The following is a 23,540-nucleotide window of genomic DNA, read 5'->3' on the forward strand; positions in this document are numbered from 1 at the left end:
TATGCACAACGAAGGTGAAAAGAAACTGGCATTCGTAGCAACACGGGCCAAACCTTGGAAAAAAACCCCAAATCCACGAACCTGTCAAAGTGTCCCCAGAGCGGCTTGTGCGTGAGGGTTTCGATGTGCCTGTCATGAGCGCCAATTGCACGGTATCCATGACAACTAAGGCACACACACCCCACGCTTGGAACAGTTTTGGAAATTTTGAAATGTGCTTACACAGAGAGAGAGAGAGACAGAGAGAGTCAGAGACAGAGAGAGAGAGAGATATCCTTTCTTTTTCTTTTAAAAAGAAATCAACAGGACATCCACGCTCTTTCCAACAAGAATATCTTTTTTGGATAAGAATAATAAGAAGAGCCCTGCTGGATTGGACTCTGTTTTCTGCAGAAGCAGGGGTGGGGGGAGCAGAGCCCAAAACCTCCCTGTTATATCCCACAACTAGCATTTACAGGTAGATTGCCACTGAACATGGATGTTCCCCCATCCGGTTTTCTCATTCTTTTTTTGAAATGTCCCCCTGGACTGTAAGACCCACGTTTGTGGATTTCGCTATCCGAGCAACGTATTGAGGACTTGGAAGAATGGGTGACATGGAAAAGTAGGTCCCAGGTTCAATCCCCGGCATCTCCAGTTCAAGGGACTAGGCAAGTAGGTGATGTGAAAGACCTCTGCCTGGGACCCTGGAGAGCCACTGCCAGTCTGAGTAGACAATGCTGATTGGAGGGGCCATGGCTCAATGGAAGAGCCTCTGCTTCGCATGCAGAAGGTCCCAGGTTCAATCCCCAACATCTCCAGAAGATAGGACCAGGCTGTAGGTGATGGGAAAGACCTCTGCCTGAGGCCCTGGAGAGCTGTTGCCAGCCTGTGCAGACAGTGCTGATTGGGAGGGGCTGTGGCTCAGCGGTAGAGCATCTGCTTGGCATGCAGAAAGTCCCAGGTTCAATCCCCGACATCTCCAGCTAAAGGAACTAGGCAAGTAGGTGATGTGAAAGACCTCTGCCTCAGACCCTGGAGAGCTGCTGCCAGCCTGAGTAGACAATACTGACCTTGATGGTGGTCTGATTCAGTATAAGGCAGCTTCATGTGTTCATGTGTGATGTAGTCATTTGTCACAACAGGGACCCACGCAAGGTACTTCTGACGCTGCTGGATCAACGGATCCTAAAGGGAAGGGGCGCCACATAGTCCGGCCCCATTAGTGGTGGCCACATCCCACCCCTCAAGCCTTTCCCTCTGCCCACCAAGAGAGACCGGCTCTGCATCTTTCTGCCGAGAAGCTCTTTCTGGTTTAGCGCGAGCAACTCAACATGGCCTTTGGGGAACTGGAGAATTTTTCTACTCTAAAAATAGCCGTGACCTCACTTCGTAACATGAATCATTCTACAAACATCAGAGCAAAAATCCATCTCGGAACAGGCCAGTATCCAAACACACAGGCTTTTTCCAACATGACACTTTTCTTCCACGGGAATGGATTCGGAAAAGGATTCTCAGAGAGGCGTATATTGGGCCAATATTATGACAGAACCTAGACTTTGCAAGAAAGACCTGCGAGTAGAAGACAGCAGGAATTCAGCATCCTTGCACACAGATCTTCCCTGCAAAACCCACAGGGATTTTAGCTCTGTGTTCCATAGGTTTCCCTCCCGGGGAATTGCAAAGGGCTACCAAGCCCCCTTCTCACCAGATTTTGGAAACTAAGTAGGGTCAGTCCTCCCTGGCACGTGGACGGGAGACCAGACATGAACACACGAAACTGTCTTGTCTCAAATCAGACCTTTCTTAGAGAGAGCTCTAAGAGAGCTGTGACTAGCCCAAGGTCACCCAGCTGGCTTCATGGGTAGGAGTGGGGAAACAAATCCAGTTCGCCAGATTAGTCTCCGCCGCTTGTGTGGAGGAGTCGAACCCAGTTCTCCAAATCAGAGTCCACCGCTCCAAACCACTGCTCTTAACCACTACACCACATCCAGCTGGTACTTTTCCGCTCGCAATGTAAACCCATCATTGCGAGCCCTCTCCTCCGCTGCCAACAGGAACAGCTCCCTGCCCTCCTCTAAGTGGCAGCCCTTCAAATACTTCAAGAGAGCATCGTTCACACCATTGGAGAAACATGGGTGTACCCTATCATTGCACATAGAGCTTGAAACAGGGAAAACAGGGTCGCCCCTGGGTGTTTCAGTTTGGGGAAACAGAGCTGGTGAAAGAGGTTTAAATCCCCTCTCCCTGTGCACCACGGCCCCGATCCAAATCAGGCCCATGCATGCTTGGGATTAAGTTCCAAATGCAGAACTGCAACACCCATTTGATCGGGCAGGCCCGGGGGAAATGGAACTTAGTCGCAGAATAACCACGAGACGCTCTATGGCATTGATTACATTAGCCCGTTAAATTTAGCATGCTTAATTTGCACGGTGCGGTGCCGAAGCCGTTAAAAACGTAAGTCCCCACAGATGTGGCAATACGGGGTGGATAGGGTTGGGAAATACCGGGAGATTTCGGGGGTGGGGCCTGAGGAGGGAGGGTGGGGTTTGGAGAGGGGAGGGGCTTCAATGCCATCGAGTCCAATGGCCAAGGCGGCCATTTCCGCCAGGTGAACGGATCTCGATCGACTGGAGATCAGTTGTAAGAGCAGGAGATCTCCAGCTAGTACCTGGAGGTTGGCAACCCTACGTCCAGCCAATGGATGACTGCAGCAGCATTGTCCTGCCTGTGTTCCACAGCACCTAATGCAATAGGCCTGCTCCTCTGATCCTGGAGAGAATAGGGATGCATCATGACTAGTATCCGTTTTAACTAGTAGCCATGAATACCCCTTTCCTCCATGAACATGTCCACTCCCCTCTTAAAGCCTTCCAAGTTGGCAGCCATCCCCACATCCTGGGGCAGGGAGTTCCACAATTTATATAGTGTGGTGTAGCGGTTAGAAAGTCTGACGAGGACTCGGGAGACCCAGGTTCAAATCCCCCATTCTGCCACTGAGCTTGCCGAGGGACCTTGGTCCAGTTGCTCTCTGTCAACCTAACCTACTTTACAGGGGTGTTGCGAGGATAACATGGTAAGTGGATGATCACTTATGCTGGGAAGTCTTTAGGAAAGGTGGGATAAAAATACACTTGACAGAAGGAAAGTGAGATGGGGTCCAAAATCCTGGCAGCAACGTGGATTTTTTGTTTTTTACAAAGTTCTTTTCATTCCTCTGGTTTATTTCCCTTGTTTTTATTCCAGCTGCTCCCTCGACTCCAGATGTTTTATTCACAGGGAAACAGAGCCGCTAATAGTTCGGACAATACCAATTCCGGCTCATCAGCGGCGATTCTTGAGGAGCTTTGGCAGGAGCGCCAGTTTGGCACCCGCGAGCCCCACAGACGGCTGCCTCGCCTAGGACTACTCGGGAGTAAAACAGGGTTTCTGCCCTCGGCTGGGCGGAAAGCACGGCTTCCCACTGGCTTTCCCGCAGTCTGGCAGCCACCCTTTCCCTCGATGGGAAATTTCTTCGTATTGCATGAGCAAGCTATTCAGTCTCTTTTTAAACCACTTCTTCTCTTTCGTGCTTCCCGTTTCTTCTTCTTTCCTTCTCCCCCTTCTTTTTTAACAACTAGCTCCGAAACCTCAGCTCTGCGGAGGCCATGTGATGTTCCCCTGGTTTATTTTAGGAGCCAATCTGACCTCCAGTCGTGAGAAAGGAGGGGGGGGGAAACCCACACCACCGGCACACGTTATCCTGTCTGGAACTATAATGCACCACACAGAAGCGCATATATAATCTAATATGAGCTCTCTCTCCAGCTGGCCTACAGAACGCAGATGTTTGCCCGCGGCGAGGGGAGAGATGCGGCTCTTCGAGAGGCAATGCGGTCCCCGAAGGGCCCTTAGGGAACGGCTCTCGTGGCGTCCTTTCTGTAGAGACGGCAGGCCCGGTGGGAAGCGGCGCAGCCCTGCACCCAAATTTGTGGCTGTGCACGGCACGTTATGCGCAGCGTGCCTTTTTAATCTCCCCATCCCTTCCGAGGGGCTCGGCGTGGTCCCCTGTTTCGTACTCACAACAGCCCTGTGAAGTAGGCCAGGCAGAGAGAGAGAGAGATGGGGAGGGGCTGTGGCTCAGTGGTAGAGCATCCGCATGGCCTGCCGAAGGTCCCAGGTTCAATCCCGGGCATCCTCAGTTAAAGGATCAGGCTAACAGGTGATGGGAAAGACCTCTGCCTGAGACCCTGGAGAGCCGCTGCCGGCCTGAGTAGACAATACTGACTTGGATGGATCAAGGCTCTGACTCAGTATAAGGCAGTGTCATGTGTTCATCTGCTTGGCATGCAGAAGGTCCCAGGTTCAATCCACGGCATCTCCAGTTAAAGGGACTAGGCAAGTAGGTGATGTGAAAGACCTCCGCCTGAGACCCTGGAGAGCCGCTGCCAGTCTGAGTAGACAATACTGACTTTGATGGACCAAGGGTCTGACTCAGTATAAGGCAATGTCATGTGTTCATCTGCTTGGCATGAAGAAGGTCCCAGGTTCAATCCACGGCATCCCCAGTTAAAGGGACTAGGTGGTAGGTGATGGGGAAAGACCTCTGCCTGACACCCTGGAGAGCTGCTGCCGGTCTGAGTAGACAATACTGACCTTGCTGGACCAAGGTCTGATTCAGGATAAGGCAGCTTCATGTATCAAAGGGAAGGGGCCACGGCTCAATGACAGAGCATCTGTTCGGCATGCCGAAAGTCCCAGGTTCAATACCCGGCATTTTCAGTTAAAGGATCAGGCTAGAAGGTGATGCAAAAGACCTTGGCCTGAGGTCTTTCCAGGAGAGCTGCTGCCAGCCCGAGCAGACAATACCGACGTTGATGGACCAGCGGTCTGATTCAGTATAAGGCACCTTCCTGTGTTCACATCCACTGGGTTATCCTAGCTCACTTTCCCTTTTGGTGGGAGCGGGAGACTCAGAAGGATATGGAAGGGCCGTTGCTCAGTGGTAGAGCCTCTGCTTGGCATGCAGAAGGTCCCAGGTTCAATCCCCGGCATCTCCAGTTAAAGAGACTAGGCAGGTAGGTGATGTGAAAGACCCCCGCCTGAGACCCTGGAGAGCCGCTGCCGGTCTGGGTAGACAATACTGAAGTTGATGGACCAGGGGTCTGATTCAGTATAAGGCAACTTCCTGTGTTCACGTCCAGTGGGATATCCTAGACCCCTTTCCCTTTTGAAGGGGGCACTAGAACGTGGAGAGAAATGTGGTTGGTCGTTGGTCCAGCGAAGAAGTTTTCTCCACCCCTCCTCTGTTCGCATCCGCTTCAAAAAAAAAAAACCGTTCCTGTTATTCAGGATTAATGAACGAGGTCAGCCTCAGAGATCCCGGTATTTGCCGCAGCTGCTGCTAAATGAGGCGGCATTCCTCTCAAAGCCCGCTGTAGCGGAGGAGACCCCTCGACCTCTCGCGGTGACAAATTCAAAAGGGCTTTTTGGGCATTTGGGTCTAAATTTAGCATCCGTTAATGTCACCGAGCGGCTCGTTGGAGAAAGCGGCGGGGAGGCCAGTCGATGGAGGAAAAAAGGACAGGTGGGATTGAGAGGGAAACGGGCTGGCAAGTAAAACACCGTAGCTCTCTCTCGCTCAAGGATATCTACGGGGGCTTTCTCAAGGTTTCTTTATTATTGACCTAATTCACTGATACCCCGCCTTTCTCTCTAATGGGGACCCAAAGTGGCTTGCGCTGTTCTCCTCTCCTCCCATTTTTATCCTCACGACAACCTTGTGAGGTAGGTTAGGCCGACAGAGCGTGACCGGCCCGAGGCCACCCTGCGAGCTTCCGCAGCACAATTGGGGATTCGAACCTGGGCCTTCCAGATACTAGGCTGGTACTCTGAACCACCTGTTGAGGGGCCTTGGTCCAGTTGCTCTCTGTCCGCCTAACCTACTTTACAGAGGTGTTGTGAGGATAACATGGTAATGGGATAATCACTTATGCTGGGAAGTCTTTAGGAAAGGCGGGATAAAAATGCACTCGATAGAAGTGAGATGTGGTCCAAAATCCTGGCAACAACATGGATTTTTTTTTAAAAAAAAGTTCTTTTCATTCCTCTGGTTTATTGCCCTCGTTTTTATTCCAACCGCTCACTCGACTCCCAGCGTTTTATTCACAGGGAAACCGAGATTCGAACCTGGGCCTTCCAGATACTAGTCTGATACTCTTAATCACTACACCACCCTGGCTCTCCTTTCTTAAACAAGGCGGTATCCGGATACCTCGCTAAACCGCCATTTGCTGCAATGGGCACAAACGGGATGGTTTCTCCTGCCCATTCCTCACCTTCCTGTTCCCAATTTCTGGCTCAAACCAACTCTGGTTCTCCATGACGTATGAATGCAGGCGCCCAGCTAAACTGGAGTTTGCTGACTCCCCCTAAGCCAAGATCCCAAACCACAGTTTAAACCTGGCCTAGAGCTCAAATGGATGAGGCGAAGATCACATGTTCTGGTCCATCCAAGAAAGGCTAATTGAAGGCTCAGGCAGCCTCAATTTATCTCAGAGAAGTGCAGGGGGGGGGAGCTTAACCCTTCAATTGCCACTCAGTTGCACTATTCAGAACTGGGCTGTTTAACGTCATAGGCAACTTCAGAAGGTCGGACCAGAACCAACGGGTTGAAATTAAATCAAAAGAGCCATTTTCTAACAGTTAGAGCGGTGCCTCAGTGGAACAGGCTTCCTCGGGAGGTGGTAAGTGCTCCTTCCCTGGAGGTTTTTAAGCAGAGGCTGGATGGCCATCTGTCAGCAATACTGATTCTATAACTTTAGGCAGATCATGAGAGGGAGGGCATCTTGGCCATCTTCTGGGCATGGAGTAGGGGTCACTGGGGGTGTGTGGGGGAGGTAGTTGTTAAATTCCTGCATTGTGCAAGGGGTTGAACTAGATGACCCTGGTGGTCCCTTCCAACTCTATGATTCTATGATTCACGCAGATTGCATTGACTGATCGGTGAACCAATTAGATCTTCATCAAAGGAAGCATTCATTAAGTCACAACCTTTGGGGTAACGCATTCGGTTCTTTCTGCACATCGGTTTCCCTCCCCCCAGTTGAGTCCCGCATTCTTTTTGACAGTGCATGTTTTTTAACGAGTAAGTGTGCAATTAATAATTTTTTGGGGGAAAAGAGGCCTGGTCCTGACTGGCAGATGTCACGGGTCAAGGCAAAGAGGAACCCTGGATGCAATCCACCTGGGCTGACTCCGCAGCACATGGCTCTCAGCGGGTGCACTGCCGCTGCAAGTGACACATCATTCGCTTCGGTATGCGCAGTGACATTTGGCTAGGCTTTTTTTAAAAAAAGAAGAAGAAAAATTCAGGCCCCAATGCACACTGATTGCAATCTCTTTGGACAGGAGCCGGCCTCATAACCTCTCAGCGGGGGGGAAGTTTTCTGGATGCCGGGAAAGTCGGATGGAGAAGCATACGTGTCCCAAAATAAAGGATACTCGTCTTGTGTCTATCAGGAGAAGCGAGCGGTGACTCACGAAAGGTCAATACATGTGGTTAGTCCTTAAGGTGCCCTGAAGCCCACGCATAATGCCGCTTGAGTTCCTTTTAACAGTTAGGAGACACAATGGCTGCAGGGAAAGGGGCTTTTTTGCTGTTGTTGCGCTGCGCATAGCGGTCAGGTTCACTCTGTCGTTCCAGCTCTCACGTTGCTCATTTTTTCGCAGCCCTAATCGGTCCACATCAGGCGGAGAATCAGAGCGTGGAACGGAAACGGGTGGATCATTATCCATGATCTCGTTCATTTATTAAAACGTTTCTCTCCTGCCTTTCCTCTGGGTTCAAGGCGGCTTTGAGCTGGCGTGGCGTAGTGGTCAAATCATACTTTATGGACCGACACAATTTCGACACAATAGCAGCTCTGAGTAAAGATCAAAGTTAGGTTAAAATAATAAAAAAGTTGATGGTTCTGGGAAGGATGCTTTGAAGAGGAGGAAAGATCTTCTACGGGGAAAGGCTTTCAATCAGCCGTTTACGGATCCCACTAGACTGGAGGCAAAATTTGGCTACTTGAGTGGTTATCGCCCGAGTGGAGTCTGCTAAGAGAAGGGAAACCTGATGTGCAGTGGTTAAAGTGTTGAACCAGGATCTGGCCGACCCAGGTTTGAATTCCCACCTTGGACCAGTCACACACTCTCAGCCTTATATCGGCGGGATATAAATGTTTGAATTAATTAATTAATAATAGATTCCAGGGGGCTGGGTCACACAGGAAGCTCATAGAGCTAACAAAAGTCAATGAATTTGGTTTCATGTGATGTCTGTGTTAGATCTCAATGGTGGGAGTGGGAGGCTCAGAAGGATATGGAAGGGTGGTCGCTCAGCGGTAGAGCCTCTGCTTGGCATGCAGAAGGTCCCAGGTTCAATCCCCAGTGTCTCCAGTTACAGGGACCAGGCAAGGAGGTGATGAGAAAGACCTCTGCTTGAGAACCTGGAGAGCCGCTGCCAGTCTGAGTAGACAATACTGACTTTGATGGACCGAGGGTCTGATTCAGCAGGAGGCAGCTTCATGTGTTCATGTGATACATGTGAAGCAGCCTTTTGCTGAATCAAACCCTTGGTCGACCGAGCTCAGTATTGTCTACTCAGGCCGGCAGCACCTCTCCAGGTGTCAAACAGAGGTCTTTCCCTTCAACCCACTGCCTGGTCTTTTTAACTGGAGATGCCGGGGATCAAACCTGGGACCTCCTGCGCAGCAAGCAGATGCTGTACCGCTGAGCCACAGCCCCTCCCCCAAGGAACCTTTGTGGGGAGCTGTGGTGTCTCTCGGTAGTCCTGGGGATGGTCAGCAGCATTTGGAGAAAGACTGGAGTGAACTGGGCTTTTATAAGAGGTTCTGGTAACCCCCTCTGTGTCAGCAGCTACTAAAACAAGCAGGCATGGTCCCCTTTTCCAATCATGGAAATTGCGTCCAGTTCCTTCCAGCGTTCATATGAACACATGAAGCTTCCTTATACTGAATCAGACTCTTGGTCCATCAAAGTCAGTATTGTCTACTCAGACCGGCAGCGGCTCTCCAGGGTCTCAGGGTGTCTCATTCCTCCATGAAAAAGCTTACCTGTGTAACACCTTTGCCTTGACAGTTCTGGTTAGGAAAAACTTAACCCATCCATTTTATTAGGGGGACCATAACCAGGGGAACGAAGGCACTGGTATCTGCAAACCCCCCAACCCGCCAAAAAGAGTAACAGCAAAGACATCTTTTGCAAAGAGTCCATCCCTCGTCATTTTTATTATCCTTAGATCCAAGAGTTACATAACGAACGCAGAAAAACAACCCCAAGGGATTAGGCATTGTATGTGATGGCACGTGAGCGGAGGGGGAATAATCCCGTTATCTGTTTTTCACAATAAGAAATGCAGCATTGTGTTTCGACCAAACCTGGACCTGCCGATCGGAGGAAGCCGTTCACCAACCGGACACCACGGCCTCGTTTCGTGATAAAGCGTCTCTAAAAGGAGCCCGACGCTCCTGGAGGGATGTTGTGAATTTTTTTCTGCACACGCACCCCTGGCTTTTGGGAATGGAATGACGGCTTGTTGGAACTGTCCGAGTCTGTCGGGAGGAGGGGGTGTATGTGCAAACGGTTACAGGACCCAACCCTACACGTGTCCTGGCTTCTCGAGCTCGGCATTGCTTCCAGCTCCAATGTTCGGCTGGGGGTGGTTGCTACTGGTGTAATGGTTAAGAGCGGTGGCTTAGAGCAGTGGAGTCTGATCTGGAGAACTGGGTTTGATTCCCCATTCCTCTACATGAGCGTTGGAGGCTACTCTGGCGGAGGCTAATCTGGTGAATTGGATTTGTTTCCCCACTCCTCCACACAAAGCCAGCTGGGTGACCTTGGACAAGTTACAGCTCTGTTAGAGCTCTCTCAGCCTCACCTACCTCACAGGGTCTCTGTTGTGGGGAGGGGAAGGTGATCGTAAGCTGGTTTGAGTCTCCCTTAAGTGGTAGAGAAATTCGGCATATAAAAACCAACTCTTCTTCTTCGTCTTCCTCTTCTTCCTTGGTGAGCAGGCCATTGGCTACTTGCATGCCCATTCTCAAACAGCTCACATTTTTGATAATCATTTGCAGGGTTCTCGTTCTCTCTGTGGATGAGCTGCTTCTTGGCTATGCTGGCTTTTAAACTCACAGCCAGGGGGTTGTAAAATCCCCATAGAAACTTGGGTTATTTAAAACACACACACGCAAAATGATGCGCTGCCCCAGTGGGCACTTTCCGGGCTGTCCTCAAGGGCAGCCCCGGGTAAAGCTCATTACAGCAATCTAGCCCCACGGGTCTCAGATGTACAGTCCAACAACGCACCGCCACTAGGAATTCCCCCATGTTTCCTCCTTAAATCGTCCTGAACCGCACCGCTCCAACAGGCAGGTGCATTTCTCGGAGCGCATAACAAGAGCCGTGCGCCCCAAGGCCTGCACAAAGACTCTAAAATAGTCTAGCTCGCAGTGTGTTCTACTTCTATCAGGCTAAATGAGATCCAGCATGTGATAAAGCCCAGGTGTATGGCCATCCTCTTGGGTATTCCCCCCCCCCCAAAAAAAAACGCTTTCCTGACTCACTTCCGATCTCCTGGGGTTTCTAGCAGAAGGCATCAAAGGGAAAGCAGCAAAACAGGAGAAGAATTTTAAACGCCGGCAGAACAACCGGCTTAACCTGGATTGTGCTGTTTTTTGTATTTTCATAGCGTGTGTGAAATCTCATCCGGCGGCCGTTCTGATCGAGAGGGAAAGAGCTATCTGGTGGGGGGGGGGGGCTTGAGAAAGGAGAAGGAGGAAAGGTAGGGTTGCCAGGTCCCTCTTGGCCATCAGTGGGAAGTTTTGGGGGCAGAGCCTGAGGAGGGCAGGGTTTGGGGAGGGGAGGGATGTCGATGCCATAGAGTCCAATTGCCAAAGCGGCCATTTTTCTCCAGGTGAACTGATCTCTATCGGCTGGAGATCAGCCGTAACAGCAGGAGATCTCCAGCTAGTATCTGGAGGTTGGCAAATCCTAAGGAAGGGGGGATAGAAAATAATCAGCGGCGCAGTCCGAGAGGAGGAGGGAGGTTTTGTTGACAAGAGGGTTCCTGGCCAAGGGAGAGCAGTGTTAAAAAAGGGGGCTTCCAGACGTCGTAGAAGGAAGAATGCAGTTCCGCAGGGCTTGTAAGACAGAGATGTTCCACTAGGCCTATGGTTGAGGCCAGCAATGGTATATTATATCATAGCTGGCCTCCCTGCCCACCATCCTGTACTTATTCCGTCATTTCTGTTGGGGCCGGATTGCTCGTTCTCCCTGGCTCACTAGAGCCCCTGTGGTTTATTGTTTAATTGTACTGGGGTTTTAAATTGGGTTATGTTTTATGGTGAAGCCGGCTGGGTAACCTTGGGTAGTCACAGCTCTCTTAGAGCTCTCTCAGCCCCACCTACCTCACAGGGTGTCTGTTGTGGGGAGGGGAAGGGAATTGTAAACCGGTCTGATTCTTCCTTAAGTGGTAGAGAAAGTCAGCCTTTAAAAACCAACTCTTCTTCAAATTTCAAAACCTACTGAGTTCAACTGTGGTCATAGGAGTTGGGAGATGTGCAGAGTACTGGCAAGGATTATGGGATGGGGAGGGGGCTGGGGAGCTATTAATAACGTCCCCGAACAGCCGGGGCAGAGATGAAGCAGATGGTTCCGGCAACCTCTTCCCAACTGCGAGAGTCATGCATCGCACAAAAACTACAGTTAAGATTGTGATTTCTACACTGATTTCAGAACCTGGTTTGACAGCCCCTAGCCAACCAACTGAGGCCATCGTACTTTGGTCACATTATGAGAAGACAAGAGTCACTGGAAAAGACATTGGCGCGAGGAAAAGTTGAGGGCAGCCGGAAAAGAGGAAGACCCAACAAGAAATGGATTGACTCCATCAAGGAAGCCACAGCCCTCAATTTGCAAGACCTGAGCCAGGCTGTCAAAGATAGGACATTTTGGAGGTCTTTGATTCATAGGGTCGCCATGAGTCGGACGCGACTTGACGGCACTTAACACACACACAACCAACCTGCAGTCGGTGGAGTGACCTGCGTCCAGACAACCACACTAGCCGTAATCCGTTAAATTAAACCGTCGTTTTAATTTACGTGAGGTTTTCCATGAGGTTCGAACTTAAGTCCAAGGGTTTCAAAGCGTCGCGTTTTCCATTCAACAATGGCACAGCAAAAAACAATTTTTACAACAATAGGATAGATCAATAAATAGCACCCCCCACCCCGCCTTTAAGCAAACACAGTTTTTACAACCCGGGGCGTATCATAAGTGCACTCAGTGTGTTTACACAATTAAAGTTTACAAATTAAATGCAATTCCATACAAGATCCTCCCCAGTCTTGGCTGCATATCGGCGTCTGGGTGGGAGGATTGTCCGCGGCTCACCAGGTGAGGTATTGAATCCACGGGATGCGTGCCAGGCATGCAGGTTTACTGTAAAGTGCAGGCTGCGACAGAGAAGAAAATTTTTTAAATTTCTTTTTTGACTTGCATCAAAACAAATTCGCTGTGAAGAATCTTGACTTAAATGAGCTTGGAAATATATAATAGTCAGTGAATAGAAAACTATATATTGGTTTAAGAAATATTAGGAATAAATTAAATGCACTTAGAAACTTATGACACATAGTGAATTGATTAAATGAACAATTTTATGCATGGTGGATATCTGATAAAAATATAAACATAAATGACTCTGGTCAAATAAATAATGAAGATCTAATTTTAAGCAGAGGCTAGATGGCCATCTGTCAGCAGTGCTGATTCTATGAATGTAGGCAGTTCATGAGAGGGAGGGCATCTTGGCCATCTTCTGGGCATGGAGTAGGGGTCACTGGGGGTGTGGGGGGGAGGTAGTTGTGAATGTCCTGCATTGTACAGGGGGGTGGACTAGATGACCCTGGTGGTCCCTTCCAATTCTATGATTCTATTCTATAAATTTATAACCATATTAGAAATAATAAGGGTGAATTACTAAGTTGCCTCTCTTCTCTGTTTCCTAATTTTATACTTTATACTACCGTACTTACAATTAATGCTGCTAAGGAAGGATGGTAGAAGAGAATAGCAATATTTTGAGCATATTTGATGTAAAATAGATCATCCAAGATTTTGTAAAATTAAGCTAGAATGAATTCTTACTAAGATGTAACAGTCTGTGCTATGTTTGTATGGTGTGTCTGTGTTAGATGTATAATGTTTGTAGAAAAGAACCTTGCCTTACAAATTTCCAAATCAAGCATTCTAAAAGTGGGGACATTGAAAAAAAGTGGACATTGAAGAAACCTGATAGGAATAAAGTAGATTCCTTTGAAATGTGATGTTGGAGCAGAGTGTTACAAATACAGTGGACTGCCAAAAAAACAAATCAGTGGGTTATAGATCAAATCAAGCCTGAACTGACCGTAGAAGCTAAAATGACTAAACTGAGGCTGTCGTATTTTGGTCACATTATTATGGTCACATTATGACAAGAGTCACCGGAAAAGACAATCATGCTAGGAAAAGTTGAAGGTAGCAGGAAAAGAGGAAGACCCAACAAGAGATGGGATTGACTCAATAAAGGAAGACACAGCCCTCGATTTGCAAGACCTGAGCAAGGCTGTCAAAGATAGGACTTTTTGGAGGACTTTGATTCTTAGGGTCGCCAGGAGTCGGAAGCGACTTGATGGCACTTAACCCACACACACAAAAGTGGGGATCTCCAATAAAAGGATGCAGATTCTCGATGCCGGGCATCATGCAGAACAAGGGAAGGAATGAAGATAACCCAGTGGCACTCTGACCACAGCACAAGGGGTTGTGGGCACAGAGCCACCTAGCAACCAAGTCCTGTTAAATTAAGGGAAATCATTAAGTCGGAGAGTGCCGGAAAAGCCCTGCTCCGTGGCGCTGGGCCCAAGGGCGGTCAGGATCCTGCAGCCACCTCGTTTGACTCTTCTGGGCTGAAGAGCTTATCGCGAGGGAAGATGGAGGATTAAAACAATAACCGGCATCATAACAATGTGCTCCCCGTGCCTTGGGGTGGGGGGATGTCTATGCCAAGCAGCGGACTGCGGGCCTTTGTTACCCCTCCGTCCCAAATGAAAATGTAATTCAAAAAAATAAATTAAACCCCCACACCATGGTGATGCTGCATCTGTTGCTAGCATAATCCCATCCTGCTGCAAAAAACCTCAACCATGCCCTATCTAGTAGCCTCTAACCTCTTTCCCTCCCATAGTCAATCTAAGCTGGAGCAACAGATGAACTGAACACATCTGATATGTTCAGTGTCTTAGCAGCCTGAATTGCGATCTTCCTGGTTGCTTGAAATCACTGGAACCCGGCACAGCGGCTGAGGAGTCAGTGCGGTGAGGTGTCAGTCTAAGGGAGACCCGGGTTTAAATCCCCACACTGCCACAAAGCTCACTGGGTGACCTGGAGGGCAGTCACACTCTCGACATAACCACATGGCTGTCCCTGAAGCCACGCTAGCAGATCCTTACCAGAAACCCACTCTCAATAATGGAAGCATAATTTACAAATATATTATCAATTATAATTAATCTTCTTGGTTCAGAGTATGAAAATGATGTTAAGGGGGGATAAACTTATAACCTCTTAGATGTATTATGGATAGATGATAATAATACGTAAATGGTGAAGTATGTTTAGAAAATAATAACAGCAGTTATTACTGAAAGTTTTTACTTATCTATATTCATTGAGTATTGCATAGGGTACTTCATGATTTATGCTCACATACAAAATTGCGAAATTCGTCAATTAATTATCACCATCACTAAAATAACCACGAGCAATTATTATTGGTAACCTCAAACAATGCTTATTATTTATGATATTAAGCTTACTAAGTTGTATGTATAATTCTCATTGTGATTTTTTCTCTCTTTTCCTTTCTCTTTTTTTTTGGACGTAATAGTAATTGTTGCAATGGTATGGCTTTCTTTTTCATTTCTCTGTTCTGTACAACCCTTTCTAGGTAAGGGCCAAGGCCTGCCCTCTCCCTGCTAGTTCAAGCACAGCATCTCTGCTCTTCTGGACGCCCGCCTGCCCTTACAAAGCCCAGAGGGTCTTCCCCCATCATCCGTCAAGGTTTTGGACAGCCGGTTCTCCGACCTTCCTTACTGCTCAAGCTTATTCGGCATAAAGGGCTGGCTTATCCAGCTGGTTCTTGCTCCTTCCCTTCCAGCCCCCTCACCCAGCTCTGTTTATCAGGGACAGAAAAGAGGGCCCACATAGCAGATTATTCCCATTAACCAGTCAAACACAAAAGGGACAAAGATTAGCGGCTACCCGGGGACTCTCCCAAGATGTAAGGGATGCACACAAAGGGCTCTTGCCCCTCTGAGGACGAGAAGAGTTGTCCTCCGCTTCTCCCCTACCGCCAAGACCCCGCTTTCAGAAGGCTGTGCCACCCCGCACAACCCACATTTCCCCCACTCCAACAGGGGCTTCTCTCTTCCATACAGTCTTGTTGCTGTCAGGCCCCCTTCCCCCAAAATAGGAAGCATTCTGATCCCATGAGGGATCCTCCTTTGTTCTCTCTTTCCAAGGGACTCACGCTTGGCAAAACGAGTGGACACTCCATGAGGCTTAGCATGAATATTATCTGCATGCGCCCGTAACAGCTGCGGCTGACCTAATTTCCTTCCGACGAGAAGAGAACATCTGCATTCGCACTGTCAGGGCCGGTTCTGGGCTGGAGGGGGCCCTCGGCAAGAAGATGCTCAGGTGTAGCTGTGACGGGGTGCGGGGTGGAGGCATGCAAACGGAAGCCTCGTTTGGGGTTTTTCCCCCCTGCTCAGTCACTCAGGCAAACGAGGCCCTCCTACCACTGGGACTGGCCCCCGCTGCTCGTTCGCCTGTTCTCTCCCTGTGCTGGCAGCGGCAACTGAGCTTAATAACCCTTGCTCAGGCAGGTAAGCGGGGTAGTGAAAAGAATTAGGTAACATCGCCAGTCCTCGGAGTGAGGAGGATAAATAGTTCAGGAGAATACTCCGAGGAAGAGACCTGAGCGGTCTGGACCACAGAGCGAGCCCACTCGACTCGGTCACAGCGAGGGTTGATGATTACCCGTTACCCCCCTCCCATGGTCGTCCGGGTTTGACCTGAGCAGCCCGAGGCACAGCGGATGCCACCAGGGCTCTGCTTGGAATTCTCCCAGCTGCCAATGGTCCTCTGGGAAGTTTCCCAGTAAGTTAAACAGTGGCTGTTGCCCTGACCTGTACCCGATACATCTGTGCAAAACGGCAGGTTAGCAGGAAGCCGCAAACTCGGTTATCACGAGCGTCACACTCACAGCTCCGCACGGAATCTGGCAGGCCCTCCTTGCCCATAGCCTCGGCTTCCAGTTGCGACTCCTTCATCTGGGAGAGAAAGAGGGATCGGTCATTGCTTGTGAGTTCCACAAGCCAATAACTTTTTGCTTTAATTTGCAGCCCGCGTGCCACATGCTGCCCCCCCACAACCCGGCTTCATTCTTCCGTACCTTTATCTGTTCTTTTAGGTACTCTGCTCTCCCCATCAGAGTCTGGATCTGCCAACACAAAACCGGCTGTGAGTTGCATCAGTTTAGAAGAAAACAGACCACCTAGAGGGACCGGGGTGGGGTGGAAAAGCTCACCAAGCCTACAGAGCAAAGTGAAGCTTCTAAGGAGGGAAGGAATGATTGCTCGTGATTGTTACAGCTCTTTTGTTAAAAAGAGCAACATGGATTCTTGATTTTTCAAGCCCATTCATCCACCAACCGCAGCAAAACTGAGAATACGACCATTCTGTAAACGGAGGCTTTTATTTTCCCATCAGCCACCAAGCACAAATTGAAAGACAAATCAGGGTCCATACCTCTGCATGCAATAGCTCCCTTCTTCTGCCCGCAGGCTCAGCTGGAGGCGGAAAACAAGAGCGTTAGACAAGAAGGAACTGATACGGTGCATAGGCTCGCCAGCTCTGGGTTGGGAATTCCTAGAGATTTGGGGGTGGAGTCTTGGGGAGGGCAAAGTTTGGGGAGGGAGCTCAGCAGGTATGTGATTCCATACAGGCCACCCTCCAAAGCTGTCATTTCCTCCCGGGAAATTAATCTCTGTCGTCTGGAGATCAGTCATCATTCCAGGAGAACCCCCGTCTCGTGACGACGGCGCTTCAGACCAAAAAGTGCACCTAGCCCTACAGTTTGTCTTCGACAGCTGCAAAAGCCAGGAAACTCACAAAACGGGGCAAGAGGGAGACGTCTGGCCACGTGGTATAGTGGTTAAGAGAGGTGGTTTGGAGTGGTGGAGTCTGATCTGGAGAACCAGGTTTGATTCCCCACTCCTCCACATGAGCTGCAGATGCTAAATTGGTGGGCCAGGCTGGTTTCCCCGCTCCTCCACATGAAGCCTGTTGGGTGACCTTGGGCTAGTCACAGCTCTCTTAGAGCTCTCTCAGTCCCACCTACCTCACGGGGTGTCTGGGGAGGGGAAGGCGATTGGAAACTGGTTTGATTCTCCCTTAATTGGTAGAGAAAGTCAGTATATAAAAACCGACTTTTCTGCTTCTTCTACTATCTGTCCACGGTATCTATTGACCATCCCATTCAGAAAAAGAAGAAGAAAAGATGGTTTTCATATGCCTACCACTTAAGGCAGAATCAAACAAGCTTACAGTCACCTTCCCTTCCCCTCCCAACAGACACCCTGTGAGGTAGATGGGGCTGAGAGAGCTCTAAGAGAGCTGTGACCAGCCCAAGGACACCCAGCTGGCTTGATGTGTAGGAGTGGGGAAACAAATCCGGTTCACCAGATTAGCCTCCGCTGCTCGTGTGGAGGAGTGGGGAATCAAATGTGGTTTTCCAGATCAGACTCCACTGCTCCAAACCACTGCTGTTAACCACTACACCACGCTGGCTTCACAAGGTTCCCACCCAACAGCCAACCCCGCCCGGCATCCCCTTACCTGCTAGCATGAGCAAGAGCTCCCCCAGGCTCTGCTGGTACAACTCGAGTGTCTCGCTGTCGTCGCTGCCTTCCTCCTCCTGGAACAGAGACAGAGAAAAGTTCCAGCGCAGCCGGGAACAGAAGTGTTTCTTCCAGCAACAGAGCTTCGGGGGAACGCAAACGACGCAAGATGCGCCCGGAGGAGAGGACCAGATGGATCCAGACCAGAAATAGCTCCTTCCCAGAAGCGACACACAGGGACAGAGAGTCCTCACATGCATCCCGCCCCCAGCACCGATTCCTGGCTCCAGTGCTGGATTTCAAACATTGCCAGGCTTTGGGAAACCAGACACAAACAGGCGTTGGAGTTCCTGTCGGGTCCTCGGAGCTAGGAGGCCGTTTCCCCCCCACTTCAGATTCCCGGGGGCCTGCTGTGGTTATACCCAGAAGGGTCTGGGTGCAGAAATGGCATTTCTGTTTGTAGGGGTGGGCAATTTCTGCCGACCCCTACAGGCATACCTCGTTTTACCGTGCTTTGCAGATATTGTTGTTTTCGAGCAAGTCTATCACCATCATTTTTTTCCAACAGCCTGTGCTTGCTTCGTGACTCTGGGTCACATTTTGGTAATTCTCACACTATTTCAAACTTTTTCATTATTATTACAGTACTTTTTATTTTTATTTTTTTGACATAATGCTATTGCACACTTTGGCCAAAAGCGCATGGTCCCTTAATCCACTTTATTCCCCGTTTCAGCCAGGATCAGATTTACCCTGGCTGGGGAAAAACTGTACACATTACCTTGAAAAGCAGGGATGAAACTGTGTGCAAATCCATCCATGTAAACAGAAAATGCGGGAGACGGGCACAGTTCCTGTTTAGCTTGCAACACCCCCGCCCCTGGCGATTGGTCGTTTCCCGGGGCAGGGAAGGCCCTCATTGGTCAATTTGAAACGACCAATCACCGGGGGCGTGGGCCAAACTAAACAGGAACATGTCTCCCGCATTTTCTGTTTACATGGATCGATTGGCACAGTTTCGTCCCTGCTTTTCAAGGTAATGCGTACAGTTTCCCCCCCAACCCAAGTAAATTTGATCCTGGCTGAAATGGGGAATACAGTGGGTTAAGCGACCATGCGTTTTTAGCCTTTGTCCAAGTGCCAATTTGTAGTCAGACATTTGTAGTTTTAGCTGGTATCCATTAGGACTATCCTGTGTTTATTACTGAATTTTTGTACATTACTTTTATCCCTTTTGTAATTAATGTTTCCTTTATTTATATACTGGTCGTGGACGGTAATAATAAAGAACTAGAACTATTGCACACTTAATAGAGTATAGTGTAAACTGAGAAGAGTCACTGAAAAAGACAGTCATATCTCCAAGTATGCTTGTACTTTACCCTGTATGCTTTACCCTGGGATATTGTGGGGATATTGCGGGTTCGGTTCCATTTTTCTGACTATTGCAATAAAGCGAGTCACACACATTTTTTTGTTACCCTGTATGTTGTTCCTCGGGGGGGGGTCACTGACCCCCTTCCCCCAGGGATGACATTCCCAAGGGCTACAGCAGAAGGGGGAACAAGGAAAATCCTCCTCCGGGATGTCCAGCATACACGCCTCCAATGGCTCACCTTTGCCACAGCCGCCGCCGCCACATCCAACGCCGCATAAAGACGAGGTTTGTTCTTCGACATCTCTGAGACAAATTGAAAACAAGCATAAGCCAGCAAGGAAAGGACACACAGATCAATCTCTCCAAGGAAGAAGAAGAGTTGGTTTTTATATGCTGACTTTCTCTACCACTTAGGGGAGAATCAAACCGGCTTACAATCTCCTTCCCTTCCCCTCCCCACAACAGACACCCTGGGAGGTTAGTGGGGCTGAGAGAACTGTGACTAGCCTGAGGTCACTCAGCTGGCTTTGTGTGGAGCAGTGCGGAAAGAAATCCCATTCACCAGATTAGCCTCCGCCGCTCATGTGGAGGAGTGGGGAATCGAATACGGTTCTCCAGATCAGAGTCCACCGCTCCAAACCACTACACCACGCTAGCTCTCAAGAGTCGGAAAGACATGGGCTTCATGTGCTCATGAGGGCCACGTGTCCTATTCAGCGCCCCATCCCAGGGCCCCGATCCATACCAGGAACTCCAACAGCATCGTCATTAAACTGAGGACAGGCCGACTCTGTTTTTCTTTGGCAAAAAAATTAATGCTAAAGCAGCCGTGGGAACAACAATAGCGGAACCTTCCAAGGTTGCACAACCCAGTGTAGATTGAAACGGTGCGCAACTGTAAATACGCAACTTCTGTGCAAGCAGTGGGGCATGGGATGCTCCCGGGACCCCAACTGAGCCAGGAGGGGGGAAAGAAAAACTTGTGCTTGTCTGGGCAAGCAACACACAGGCGCGGATTGGGTGGGTATCCTCAATCCAGTTTGGGCACCTGGAGATAATTGCTGAGAAGTTCCCCCCCCCCTGGTGGCCAGCAGGTAGCATTACCATCAGTTATTGCCATCAGGAAGGGGAAGAGCATCTGCTTGACACACAGGAGGTCCCAGGTTTAATCCCCGGCATCTCCAGTTAAAGTAGGTGATGGGAAAGACCTCTGCCTGAGACCCTGGAGAGCCGCTGCCGGTCTGAGTAGACAATACTGACTTTGATGGGAGAGGGTGTGGCTCAATGATAGAGCTTCTTCTTGTCACGCAGAAGGTCCCAGGTTCAATCCCCGGCATCTCTGGTTAAAAGTGTCAGGCAGCAGGTGATGGGAAAGACATCTTTTGCCCGAGACCCCAGACTCCGCCAGTCAGAGTAGACGATACTGACCTTGATGGACCAAGGGTCCGATTCTGTATAAGGCAGCTTCATGTGTGCATGTGAGCCCTCTTAGGGCTGTGGAGGGTGGGGAGGGACTGTGGCTCAGTGGTAGAGCCTCTGCTTGGCATGCAGAAGGTCCCAGGTTCCATCCCCGGCATATCCAGTTAAAGGGACTATGTGTTATGAAAGACCTTCTGCCTGAGCCCCTGGAGAGCCGCTGCCGGTCCAAGTAGATAATACTGACTTCGATGGACCAAGAGTCCAATTCAGTAGAAGGCAGCTTCATGTGTTCATGTGAGTTTCTGAGCCACATCAGTTATTGAAGGACCCCAGGCAGCCAGGTGGTTTTGGCTGCAACTGAGGTTTACCTTTCAGGATGTCCCTCGCAGGATGTCCCCGTTGCAGAAGAGCTTTGTTACTGGATGCGACTAGGACTTTGAGCTGCTCTGCCCGTGAGATGTACTGGCTCACCTAAGCCACAGGGGGGGGGAAGGCAAAACGGAAGCTCAGAATCGCCCCGAGGTAACACACCTACACACCTTAAGGAGGGGTTGAAAATTATGAATGGGGTACCGAGAAGTGAAGTCAGAACTTTTTCTCTCCGCTCCCAGGACACCAGGTCACCCATGTTACATTGAGCCAGCGTGGCTTAATGGTTAAGAGCGGTGGTTTGGAGCGGTGGACTCTGATCTGGAGAACCAGGTTCAATTCCCCACTCCTCCACATGAGCGGCAGAGGCTAATCTGGTGAACTGGATTTGTTTCCCCTCTCCTACACACAAAGCCAGCTGGGTGAACTTGGGCCAGTCACACTCTCTTAGCCCCACCCTCTTAGACCCACCCTTCCCAGCGATAGCTGTTGACTCACCTTGGTCCTGATCGCTTCCTTCCTGCGGGCGTCAACTTCATCTGAGAGAGACAAGAGAGAGAGATCTATTTATTTAAAATATTTATATGCCTGCCTATCTTCAGAGCATCTCAGGACCCAAGGTGGCTAGCAATACTGTAAAAACATTTTATAAAATAAAACCTTAAAAATAACAGAGTTAAAAACATTGAGGTGGTGGGAAGCGCCATCAAGTCGCAGCCGAAAACTGTCGGGTTTTCAAGGATTTAGACGTTCAGAGGCGGTTTGCCATCGCCTGCCTCTGTGTAGAGACCCTGGACTTCCTTGGTGGTCTCCCGTCCAAATAATCAGGGCTGACTCTGCTTAGCTTCCGAGATCTGACGAGATCAGGCTAGCCTGGGCCATCCAGGTCAGAGCATAAAAACATTAAAAGCAGTCGAAAAATCACCTCCCACAGTTATGGGAAGCCCAGTTTGCAGGCAAGAGAACAAACTGCAGCTTGGCATTTTGCCCAATTCAAGTGTCCCAACAAGATGTAGTTCGGTGCACACTAGGAATTTGTTAACTGCTGTGTTCATAGAATCATAGAGTTGGAAGGGACCACCAGGGTCATCTAGTTCAACCCCCTACACAATGCAGGAAATTCACAACTACCTCCCCCCCCACCCCCCCAGTGACCCCTACTCCATGTCCAGAAGATGGCCAAGGTGCCCTCCCTCTCATCATCTGCCTAAGGTCATAGAATCAGCTTTGCTGACAGGTGGCCATCTAGCCTCTTCTTAAAAACCTCCAGGGAAGGAGAGCTCACCACCTCCCGAGGAAGCCGGTTCCACTGAGGAACTGCTCTGTTAGAAAATTCTTCCTGATGTCTAGATGGAAACTCTTCTGATTTAATTTCAACCCGTTGGTTCTGGTCTGACCTTCTGGGGCAACAGAAAACAACTCGGCACCCTCCTCTATATGACAGCCCTTCAAGTACTTGAAGATGGTTATCATATCCCCTCTCAGTCTTCTCCCCAGGTTAAACATACCCAGCTCCTTCAACCTTTCCTCATAGGCCTTGTATGAATAGAGTGTGTAAGTTTGAGAACGTCCGAGCTCTGTTCTCCAAGAGCAGCTTGTGTGTTGGTAGGTTAGTTTCCACACTGATTTCTGGTGTGATTTTAAGTCGTTTTATCTATTAAGCCACTGGGTGTGGAAGCTCCACCCGAAACACAACTTTGAAATCCAGAAAAATCACTACCGTCACTTCGATCAGGCTAGAACAAACCTCGACCCAAGGAACTGAAGAAGAGCAAGCATGAAGAACCCACAACTTATCAGAGGGCAAACTGCGGCTGTCTCAGCCACTCTGGCGGTTCCCAGGGTTGTTCTACTTACTCTGCAGGAGACAGGAACTTGGAAAGAACAAAAGGCAAGACCACTCACGGCGTAAGGCAGGGACGAAATATTCTAAGGCCTTCGAATAAAGCGAGAGGGCGGCTGGAGCATCGCCTTCTTGGTCCTTCTTCACGGCTTCCATTACAAGTGAAGCCTGCAAAGGGAAAAGAAAGCTGGAGAGGGAATGCAAAGTGTACCCCAAAGCAAGAGCAGTGTTGGGCAGTTGGATAGGGACATTTTATACGGCAATGTTTTTTTAACTAATATTGTAAGCTATCTGGAACCACGAGGAAGGGGGAGGGCCGTGGCTCAGTGGTAGAGCATCTGCTTGGCATGCAGAAGGTCCCAGGTTCAATCTCTGGCATCTCCATTTAAGGGACCAGGCAAGGAGGTGATGTGAAAGACCCTGGAGAGCCTTGGACAGAGGCCGTGGCTCAGTGGTAGAGCATCGGCATGCAGAAGGTCCCAGGTTCAATCCCTGGCCTCTCCTGTTAAAGGGACTAGGCAAGGAGGTGATGTGAAAGACTTTGCCTGAG

General features: G+C 49.5%; 1 protein-coding gene across 1 annotated transcript in view; it reads right to left on the reverse strand.

The window, feature by feature from the left end:
• ULK3 (unc-51 like kinase 3) overlaps positions 1 to 23,540 on the reverse strand; it is a 36,108-nt gene that overhangs the window by 2,551 nt on the left and 10,017 nt on the right. Inside the window, exons 8-15 of the mRNA XM_056866050.1 lie at positions 23,053 to 23,158; positions 21,646 to 21,686; positions 21,147 to 21,249; positions 19,598 to 19,662; positions 17,980 to 18,058; positions 16,891 to 16,931; positions 16,535 to 16,582; positions 16,269 to 16,412 (exon numbers count right to left, since the gene is read on the reverse strand). Of these exons, the coding sequence (XP_056722028.1) occupies positions 16,269 to 16,412; positions 16,535 to 16,582; positions 16,891 to 16,931; positions 17,980 to 18,058; positions 19,598 to 19,662; positions 21,147 to 21,249; positions 21,646 to 21,686; positions 23,053 to 23,158 (627 nt within the window). The remainder of the gene's footprint in view (positions 1 to 16,268; positions 16,413 to 16,534; positions 16,583 to 16,890; positions 16,932 to 17,979; positions 18,059 to 19,597; positions 19,663 to 21,146; positions 21,250 to 21,645; positions 21,687 to 23,052; positions 23,159 to 23,540) is intronic.

Source organism: Euleptes europaea, chromosome 20, assembly GCF_029931775.1.
Source record: "Euleptes europaea isolate rEulEur1 chromosome 20, rEulEur1.hap1, whole genome shotgun sequence".
Classification (NCBI taxonomy): domain Eukaryota; kingdom Metazoa; phylum Chordata; class Lepidosauria; order Squamata; family Sphaerodactylidae; genus Euleptes; species Euleptes europaea.